The sequence below is a fragment of the Akebia trifoliata genome, chromosome 3 (genome assembly GCF_017979445.1).
Source record: "Akebia trifoliata isolate Shusen 1 chromosome 3, ASM1797944v1, whole genome shotgun sequence".
Classification (NCBI taxonomy): domain Eukaryota; kingdom Viridiplantae; phylum Streptophyta; class Magnoliopsida; order Ranunculales; family Lardizabalaceae; genus Akebia; species Akebia trifoliata.
This window is the reverse complement of record NC_141377.1, coordinates 35,615,121-35,626,349: the sequence shown is the minus strand read 5'-3', so window position 1 is coordinate 35,626,349 and position 11,229 is coordinate 35,615,121. Positions and strand designations below refer to the sequence as shown.

At 34.6% G+C, this 11,229-nt stretch overlaps 1 protein-coding gene across 1 annotated transcript; it reads right to left on the bottom strand.

The window, feature by feature from the left end:
• Positions 1-1,083: 1,083 nt before the first annotated feature.
• Positions 1,084-8,106, bottom strand: LOC147406614 (LEAF RUST 10 DISEASE-RESISTANCE LOCUS RECEPTOR-LIKE PROTEIN KINASE-like 2.1). The gene is made up of 3 exons (XM_086434746.1): positions 7,226-8,106; positions 3,038-3,112; positions 1,084-2,401 (listed from the first exon to the last, which is right to left on the bottom strand). The coding sequence occupies exons 1-3, from the start codon at positions 8,019-8,021 to the stop codon at positions 1,215-1,217; spliced, it is 2,058 nt and encodes a 685-aa protein (XP_086290872.1). The 5' UTR covers positions 8,022-8,106; the 3' UTR covers positions 1,084-1,214.
• Positions 8,107-11,229: the final 3,123 nt, after the last annotated feature.

Below are 11,229 nucleotides of genomic sequence, written 5' to 3'. Positions count from 1 at the left end.
AAGACATTACATGATGGTCTTCAGTACTTTTTGTTGGAAATAACTCGAATAGTTGGAATGTTGTATTCTTCATTGGACTTCAAGTCTCAATTAGAAATCAGTTTCTTTAAAACATAATTTGCCCCCTTCCAATGTACACTTCGAGTGCAACAAAAAACAAATGTCTAGGACATAAACGCTTCCAGGATACAATGAAGCCCAAATCTCTGTCATTCTTCTCAAATAACAATTGTAGTCCAAACCACCTATTCAGAATCACATATATGCCTAATTTAATTTAAGGAACTTGGAGGATTTTTGCTCTCTCTGTTTTCTTATTCACTTATCAAATGTTACCCACCAAAATACAATAAGGGTATGTTTGATTGCACATGGAAAATAGGATGGAAAATAAATTTCCATGGAAAATGACATTTTTCAAGTGTTTGATTGCACATGGAAATGGAAATTCATTTTCCACCCCATTCAAAAAGTTCACTAAATCATGGATTTCACTTTCCCACCCATATAGATGGGAAAATGAAATTCACCCATATTTTCCATCCTCAATTCTTCCCTACCACCATCACTACCACCACCACCACCACCATTACACTAACCTCGTCGTCGTTGTCATTGTCGTCGTTACCATCGCCGTTGTCGTCGGCTCCGTCTCCAACCATCTTCTCTCTCTCTTCTTCTTTTTCTTTTTCTCCTTCTTCTCCATCCCTCACCTTTTCCGCCACCACCACCACCACGTTCTCCCCCCATCTTCCTCACTTACCTCCGTCGTCGCCGCCACCATTGCTATCGTCACTGTTTCACCGCCGCCACCGTCGCCGTCGTCACCACATCCTCCCCCTTCCCTCTTCCTCGTCATCTTCTTCTTCCTCTCCCCCTCCTCTCATCTTCTTCCTCCTTCTCCTCTTCTTCTTTTTTCTCATATTTTTTCATTATTTTATTCAAGTGAAATCAAACAATGGAATTTGATTTTCCAACCCTACCTATTTTCCACAAGTAATTTTCCATGGATTTCAAAATCCATGGAAAGTGACTTTCCATGCAATCAAACATGCCCTAAAGGTTGAGGGTTTAAGTCTCCACCAAAATTACTTTGAAATACTTATTTATTTAAAACAATTTTAATTAGAAAAAAAAAATCCAACACTTTTTATTACCTGATACATGTAATGCCTATGATCTACAACATCTTAATTACAAGTCACCTACACATATTAGCGAGCGTCGAGGGGCTCACTACCACTACCACTAGCAACACTGAAATAAACCAAAGAATCTTGGCTGGAGCTCTCATGAGTACTTTTGCTGTTCTTATGTGGAAATGGACGAGGGGGGATTCCAATCTCAACATTTCCTTCCAACATTTGCATAACTCTATCCATAGAAGGCCTATTTGAAGGTATGTGTTGTATGCACCAAAGACCCACCAAAGACATCCTCTCTAAAACTTCTTCATCTCCTTCTTCCTTCACATCTCTTTCAATCCCTCCAATTTCAACATTTAAATAACCCTTTTCACCCCTGTCGATTTCGTTAAACACCCATTCAGGGAAATACACTTGGGTACGATCGGATACATTGGGATCATAGCTCTTCCTCCTCCCAACCATCTCTAGTAATAGTACCCCATAGCTATACACATCAGACTTCTCTGTAATTGAACCTAATGTCTTCAACCACATCTCTGGTGCCGCGTATCCTGGTGTTCCCCTACCTGTCGTTAAGGACACATGACTTTGATCCTTATCAATCATCTTTGCTAACCCGAAATCTGCCACTTTGGCAGAAAAATTAGAGTCAAGCAAGACATTGTGAGGCTTAATGTCACAATGCAATATCACACTTCTACAACCTTGGTGCAAGTACAATATTCCCCTTGCAGTTTCTAAGGCTATATTGTACATTTGTTTAGGACTCAACCATTTCAAATTTGTTTTATCCTCTCCTTCTCCTTCTCCTTCTCCTTTCTTTTTTTCGTAGATATACTTATCTAAGGACCCCTTCTCCATGAACTCATAAACTAGTGCGCGGGTATCACCTTGAGCACAATATCCCAACAAACATAACAAGTGGTGATGGTGAACGCTCCCAACTGTCGCAACTTCATTCATGAATTGTTTCTCGGATTGTTTTGATTTCTTCAATATCTTTATCGCTACTTCTACTTCAGCCCCTCTTCGACGAATGGTCCCTTTATATACATTACCATATCCTCCTTCTCCGAGCTTTGTCGAGAAGTTGTTTGTAAACTTCTTTATTTGAGAATAAGAATACCTTTTTGGGGATATGTTTGAGATTCTTTCCTTGTTCAGGTAGAACTTTGATTTTCGTCGAAAAACAAAGAAAATCACCACCAGTACAATGAGGACTAGAAGTAGTAATGAAGCAGAAGCAGAAATTGCTGCATTTAGTGAAGAAAGATTGTTATTAGATTAAAGCTTAGAGAAAGCAAAATTGATGAAGAAGAATGAAAAGGGATGCACTATTTAATTTGAAAATTCTAGTCTAACAAAAATATTTGACAGATTAAACCTACAGCTGAGATTGGAGTCTAAAAATATTCTCCTATCTCAGTCATACATTTGACACTGTCAATCAAGTAAAAAAAAAAAAAATTCCTTAATTTCATTGTTTGGTGTGTTATATGAAAATAAGTTAGTGTGGCAATAAAAACTCTTTTTGAAATCAGCTTATCGAAAGTTTCCTCCATCACTATTTTGGGTTGAAAATGAAAAGGTTTGAAATGAATTGAATTATCCAGAAACTTTGTTCTCCGCTAAGATTTCATTAAATAGATAAATTATATAACTACCTAACTATATGATCAAATCCTAATTAATTACAGATTTCCATTCCTGTGGAGCCACAACAATTTGGCCATGATAATTTGTAAATTGGACCCAAAAAGGCCATCATCTTCTTATGATCAAACGGTCACCAAGGGATGGAAACATGATTCTAAGACGAGATTTACGTTAACATTGGATAAAAAAAATCTGTCAACTTTCATGTATGATTTAAAGTCTAAAATGTTCACCTGCTACAACTGCTTTGGACAGTCCAGATCCCCCGCCTCTTCCATTGACCCATGTTGATATGTCCTCGATCATTCCTAATTAATCAAAAGATTTAATTGTAAGGATTGAAATGATCCAATGTTTAGGCATGGATTCCCAGACCTAATGATGTATATGATGAAAAAAAAAAAAAAAAAAGAATCAAGAAACACAAGATTTACGTCGTTCGGCTAGGTCCACAGATAAGAGATTGAGAGAAAGAAAAAAAAAAGAATAATTTACCAAAACGGTAGAGTTTTTGAAATTATTTACCAAAACGGTACACTATTCAAAATATTTCTGAAAACGGTAATTTTACTGTTTTCGAAATTAATTTTTTTTACCAAAACGGTAAAAACAGTAAAATATATTTTTTTATACCGAAAATACCCTTTTTTGTTTTACATATGTATTTATAATTTTAACCTTAAAAAAATGAAAATCCAACTTAAAATATTCACTCTCTTTTGGTAATCCAACAATCATATGTATTTACAATTTTTTTTTTTACCAAAATCAATTTTATTTTTGTAATTTAAGTCAAAAAATAAAAAAGGGTATTTTCGGTATAAAAAAATACATTTTACTGTTTTTACCGTTTTGGTAAAAAAAATTAATTTTGAAAACGGTAAAATTACCGTTTTCGGAAATATTTTGAATAATGTACCGTTTTGGTAAATAAACGAAAAGTTGTGCATGTTTTGGTAAATCTGCCAAAAAAAATTCCTTATATTTGTAAATGATGATAACCCTTAAAAATTCCCTTGTTTCCCAATTAGAAAACAATTCTCCCGACATCAATTATCAAAATTATAATCGACTCTTTTTTTCTTTTTAAAATATCAAATTTTCCTCAATAAAATGGGTCCCATAACACTATAACTTGATGAGAGGTTTAACTCACAAAATTATAAATGATTGTGTTTTATAATATAAATAATCATCATAAACCATTCAATCAATTGTCATTGTAATAAAATCAAGAAATTAATATATATAAAAATTTACCTATCCTTGGTAATTGAGTTAAAAATTATAAAGGGGTTTCTAATCATTTTGATCAAATATTTTAAACAAATTACATAAAACTCAATGACATCGACCCATTAATTGGCGAGAAGGTGTAGGAGATGATGTTATGATCAAAATAAAAGTAAGGGGCCTTCATTAAGATAATAAAGCACAATAATGGTGACTTGAAATAGATACAAAGCATAGTCATCAACTATGGAAGATCTAATCAACTATGAAAAGAGCTCAAATTAATTATTCTTACTTAATACCTAAGGTTCCATATTATAGAAATAAATAAAGAATCATAATTTTCTTACTCCTACCCTTACCTTTTAAATGCAAAATCCAACGATTGAGATCTCGAGGATAAATCTCAATCACTGGATTTTGCATTGGATTCTTACGAGTCAACGGATCTCAACCCAAATTAAATTGATGCGACACGCATTTAAGAGTTTGTTGGATCAACCACCGGACTGATCTCACTCAATATATTAATTAGTTTTAATTTTTTTTTATTGGAATTGTACAATTGGAGTGGGTCACGTCAAAAACTTGGATGAGGCGACTTGGTTTTCCCACAAGTCAACGAGCGATTCACTTGGTGTTTCCAAGTCCATTTCAACTCATCGAATTAACTCAAACGTGTCTTGAGTCCTAAAATCATGTCTAGAGGTCCTAATAGGACTTAAAATGGGTTGGATTTTATTCGAAATTCAAGTGATCTAAATTCGTTTTTTAACGGATTTGATTTTTTTAAGTATATCCGAATTAAAATATGGTCAGATATGAATTGATGTCCCTTGACTCGAGTCAGATATAGATTGGATACAAATTCATCTCTATATCTACCTATATCTGAATGATATATTATTTTGTATGTTATATTTTTATATTTTTTAGCCTATTATTCATCATCAAATGGATATTAAGTATAGTGATTAAAACTTTTTTTTTAAAGGGGAGATGTCTTGAGTTCAAATCACATTTAAGTCATATTTTTTAATAAATTACTTTATAATGATTTAAAATTATCCAATCCAAAATAATTTATTCGATTAGATCGTATCCAGATCTGAATATGGGTTTAATGAAAGTCAAAATATATATATATATCAAATATGATTTGAGCTACTAGGATCCGGTCCGAATTTTGACCAAAATTAAAAATTCAGATATGGATATAGGTAGAAACATATCTCGCCGAACTCGACCAGTTTTAAACCCTAGGCCCTAGACTAAATAAGTGTACCATGTATTAGAGAGATGTATTTGTCATTATTATTGTGAATTTCGATAGTGGGATATTGTTTGATTTCATGTATATATATATATATATATATGGGGACGGTTCAACAGCCTTAAAGTTTGCCAAGTTTGGTGCCAAACATTTTTCAAAATATGGGTTAGAAGCTTTGGAATGAGCTGATTTTTTGTGAGGATGATCTTTATGATGAGGGGATCATCCTCACCAAAAATCAGCCTATTCCAAAACTTCTAACCCCATCAAAAGTGATTTACAAAAATTTAACAGTCCACGATTCTTCAACTTGTAAACTACGCTTAGAAGTTTCAAAATGAACAGATTTTTTGTGAGGATAATCTCTTCACCGTAGAGATCATCCTCACAAAAAATCAGCCTATTCCAAAACTTCTAATCCCATCAAAAGTGACTTACAAAAAATGTTTGGCATAAAACTTGGCAAACTTTAGGGCTGTTGAACTGCTCCCTCTATATATATATATATATATGGGAAATGTTCAGCACCCTAAGTTTTACCACACACTTTAACAAACGTTTTTTGTCCTACATGGGTTAGAAGTTTTGGAATGGGCTGATTTTTGGTGAGGATGATCTCTATGATTAGAAGATCATCCTCCCCAAAAATCGGCCCATTCCGAAATGTTTAGCCCCATGTTTACAAGTTGAAAAATCGTGGACCGTCCATTTTTTGTAAATCATTTCTGATGGGGTTAGAAGTTTTGGAATGAGCTTATTTTTGGTAAGGATGATCTCCTCACCATAGAGATCATTTTCACCAAAAATCAGCCCATTCCGAAACTTCTAACCCAAGTAGGACAAAACGCGTTTGCTAAAGTGTGTGGTAGAACTTAGGGTGCCGAACGGGACCCTATATATATATATATATATATAAAGGATTTAAAAATCATTTGAGAATTGAGACTATAATTTTACTTTTCAAATTTGAAGCTGATGAGGGGGAGGGGATCCCAACAACAAATTCTTTAAAAAAAGATTTATCAGACCTATCTATTTTAATTTTATCATAAAAACTCTTTTACTTTATCAATTTTATTACCTGAACAAATCTTTGTGGATTGGGTAATCATGACTATCTTAATAAGATTTTAAATCTTACTAAGGGTTGTTGGCCTACATACATTAGCAAATTGGTAATCCAACATCACAGTATTCTTGATTTTATAGAAAAACTCATATCCAAAAGAATAAAATTAAAAAAAAATCTTTTTTTTTATGCATCAAATCATATTTTTGATGCAACAAATTGATGTGATTAGGATCCAATCCAAGCTATATTAAGTAGCAAATTAAAATTATAAATTTGAATTTTAGGATGTGGATCTCCAATTCAAGATTTATTGGTTAACAAACTTGATAAAGCAAGGTTAGGTGGGTAACAAACATCATAAAGTTCGGTTCCCACGGAGTTCTGAGTTTTTTCATAATAAAAAAAAAAAAAATGCAACGTTTGCTGAGTAAATCTGTCTTCTTTAAACCCATTGTTTTAAAACTCAACTCATATGTCACAGACGAGTCAAATAAATACATATTAATCTTATTAAATATATTTGTTTTCTTTTACTTAAAAAACCCCAAATGGCCAAAATTAACGAAGCGATCGAGACTCGAGACGCGACAGCCATTTTTGACTGTATTATTTCTTTATGTTGGAGAATTTTTAGGACAAAAGAGATTTATTTGACTTTTTTGTAACACTAATAATAATAATAATTGGTTGCGCACCTCCACGTCAGAATTGTGGGAATTGGAAGGAAATTCCCTCGAGATTCAATATCTGACGGATCCGTATGAAGTGTAATTGGAAAAGTCGTTGAAAAAATAATTAATTTAAAATAAATAGAATTATTTGTGGTGATGATACAATACGTACCGTCGGAGCAATTGAAACGGTGCACACTAGAGGGACAAAAGCAAACAAACGACCCAGACGAAGGCGTGGCCCCACATCTACCTCCAGATGTCTCACATCCACGGCACTCCAAAGGCTTGACATACCTAAGCTGAAATCCAAGCCGTAGAAACGCTCTAAGATCCTTCACACCACTAACATTAAACCCGGCAAGAGTGATCACATGGTAAGTCTCACAGTTAGGGTGAGTAACAAACCCCGGCGCATAATAGCAAACATTAGAACCATCTTGACCTGGACAACCAAGGCAAGTGACGGGCACGACACCTTGGATGGAAGAAGAAGGGATAGGAGAGGTGCAGTTGAGGTGTGTCCCAGGGGTGTACTCAATGGGTAGAGAGAAGACTGTAGCGTCAGAGGCGTAGTTAGGATTGGAGACAGGGAGGCATGGGGTGTTGGGGGTGGTGGGGTTGAAGAGAGAATTGGAGGCAACAAAGAAGTTGGTGGTGGTGGCGGTGGTGGAGAAATTGGTGTAAAGGACACGAAAGGTGTCGGTAGAGCGAGGGCTAGTGAGGAGGAGAGAGAGGTTGTTGGGACATGTGGGTTGGAGAGGTGATGGATGACAGAGAGAAGGGAGGGTGAAAGGGTAGGTTAGTGTGAGATTGTTGCATGTTGATGGTGCACATAGGTTGTAGTAGAAAGATGGATCTGTACTTGTTATTGTTTCTTGTGCTTTGTTTGATGATATTAAGAGGGTTATAAAGAGAAAGTAAAGAAGATAGAAATGGGTTTTTCTGATTTTAAGAAGAGAATCCATGAATGGAAACTGAAAGAAAGAGAAACACAAGTAGAGCAGTTGGTTATTGGAAATATAGACTAAAATTTAGTCTTGAGAGAGAGAGGGAGAAAGAGACTTTTAGATGGGAACTCATTGGGTCAATATTTTAGTTGTATGCGTTTCCAAACTAGGTCAAGATACCATATCTTTTATAGAAATTAAAGCCTTGTAATATATTGAAAATATCAGATCCACTCTCTAAAGATCAGGATTTACTTGCATGATGCAGTCATCAAATTCAATTTTACGACGAACCCATCGATACACATTGTATCATTCTCTCCTAGAATAGGCCTATTCTTCCTCTCTTTTCTTTTATGAATTTTATGTGTTTATTTGTGCATCCTAATTGAAATAATCGACAAGTTCCCTTGAGATTCAATGGTATTAACTCATGTTATTTTTTTAAATTAAGTGTGTTGACAATAAATTTTACAAACCTACCTCGAGATTCGTGAAATAATATTGTAAATAATTTTATTGATTTTGATGAAAATGAGAGTACAAATCTCAGTATTTTTCTCTAATTAATAGTTAAATACAAAAGGTAAAGATGATGTGTGTAACTTTCTTCTTTCCGGACTTCGCACGTGATTGACTAAGAAGATTTCTTTGATAGTGATTTTGTTTGCACTTAATCTTATGTAAAGATTTATATAGATTTTCTTTTCTCCGGGCTTCATGCTTTATCAGTTGAGAATGATTTCTTGGTTTCTGGAGAATGGCTTTATGTTTGATCTTCACTTTAATCGAAATCCAAGTCTCTTGAAGAATTTTGCTTTGTCTCTGGAGGAGGGCTTTAGAGATTCTTCTTCTTTAGAGGGAGAATTTCTGTCTTCTAAGAAAAAATACTCCAGATCCAATCCTCTTCAAATGAAGGAGATTTTGGTATTTATAGACTTATGATAGGAGAGTATTTCCCATTATGTCATTTTCTTAGATGGATTTTACATAATTAATTTAAATACTGTTTGGTATTGGTATAACTCATGCCAATGGATTTTAGACTTAACCATAAGCTAACCTATTTGTTGGGTGTATGGGCCGAATACTTAATGTGGGTTACTTGAGATTTGTTGGATCAAGGGTTTTATCTGCCAAAATTCAAACTCAAACTATATGAGGTCCATCCAATTAATGAGTCCCAATTTAGACTTGAAGGTCCAATTTTGATTTAGGGACTTTTCGTTATTTTAGAAAGCGATGAGGATCTGTTTAACTTTTGATGCCTACAAAGTGGACTCCTAACATGGTTTTAAAACTTGGTTTCATGTCTCATCTCGTCCAGGCTCAATATCGAGTCGTCTTGGACAAGTTTTCTAATACGTTTGAGACGTCTTGTTCAAAAAATCAAAAACATTAAACGTGATGTATTAAATCTCAATAAAAAAAGTGACTTGTGCATTTGTATCGTTCAGCCCTGATACCAAGTTAATTTGGATGATACGTCTCGGTCTTGGTCAAGTTTTGAAACCATGACTCCTAATAGTCTTGATTCATAAAGAAAAAAAAATAGAAAATGAGGAATTCGTGTACTTTTGATCAGGATTTTTTATTTTTATTGTTATCTTTTTCATCAATCTTCAACAAAAATAAATAGAACCACCTCTGCAAATCCCACTTGAACCGATGGTCTAGTTCGCTAATGATTTAATAGATTCAGGCCTCAAAATATAGGACCACATGGAAGACTTGATGAATGTGCATCAAATATTTGAGAAAATTTCCATGGCAATGGACCCACTTTTCATTTGTTTTTGGAATTCTAGCACTTTCGCGAAGACTTTGAAGAGTGTAGTTGGATTTCAACATCAAAATTAAACATAACGGAAAATAATTGCAAAAGACTTCCAGAGATACTCACGTGTGATAGCCTTTAACCCAAAAAATATTAGGGTGATCTAAGCTGCATGTGCTTCTTTCTTGATAATTACTCTAAAAAAAATTCAACAAAATTAAAGTCTATATATTACTATTGTATTTTCAAGGGACATGTCATCAATTTGAAAAACAAGGGTATTGCAAATATTTACCAAAATGTGAAAGGGTACGTCTAAATCATCAAAAAAATATTGTTATAAAATAGATAATAAAGAAAGTCCTGAGACCTTGAAATTTACTCCGTTTCACACTTTGCTGAATACATGTTTTTTACTCGTATCTTGATCCATAAACACATTTATGGAAGCAAAGTGTGAAACTGAGTGCATTTCAAAGTCAAGAAAGCATTTTCCCATTCCTCACCTTGTAAGGTCAAGGCCGACAGGCTGTAGCATGGCTTACCTGTATGTCATAGCTGATTACGACAACCAGAACATATATATATAGGAAAATGTTCAAACAACAAACATTTTGGCAAAACATTTTTCAAAACATGGGTTAGAGGTTTTGTAATGGGCTGATTTTTGGTGAGGATGATCTCTACGATGAGGAGATCATCATCACAAAAAATCAGCCCATTCCAAAACTTCTAACCCCATCAAAAATGATTTACAAAAAATGAACGGTCCACGATTTTTCAACTTGCAAACATGGGACTAGAAGTTTTGGAATGGGCTGATTTTTGGTGATGATGATCTCCTCACCATAGAGATCATCCTCACCAAAAATCAGCCCATTCTAAAACCTCTAACCCATGTTTTGAAAAATGTTTACCAAAATTTAAAATGTATGAGTTTAAAACATATATATATATATATATATATATATATATATATATATATATATATATATATATATATGGGAGCGGTTCAGCGGCCCTAAAGTTTGACAAGTTCGGTGCCAAGTTTTTCAGACCGTTCGATCAAAACGCATCCGACGGTTCCGCGGCTGTTTTGCGGTTTTAAATGAAAAATCAGTTTAATTAAAACCGGCTCCCTCCACTTTTTGGTTTTTTTGTTTTAAATCCCTAAACATTAAAAACCCCTCTTCTCTTCTTCTCTTCTTCTCTTCTTCTCTTCGAAGGTTGCTGTACCTAAACCCATCTTCTCTACACCTCTCTCCTCTCTCTCTCTCTACAGCTCGAAAGACCACTCTCCTCTCTCTCTCAAGATCTGGTTTGAACGAGCTCCTTGTGGAGAGCCAAGTCGCCGTCGCCGTCGCCAATCAATCTCTCTCAACCCTCTCTCGCCGTCGTCGTCGCAAATATCTCTCAAGTTCGATTGAAAGGGTAATTCTTTCACTCACG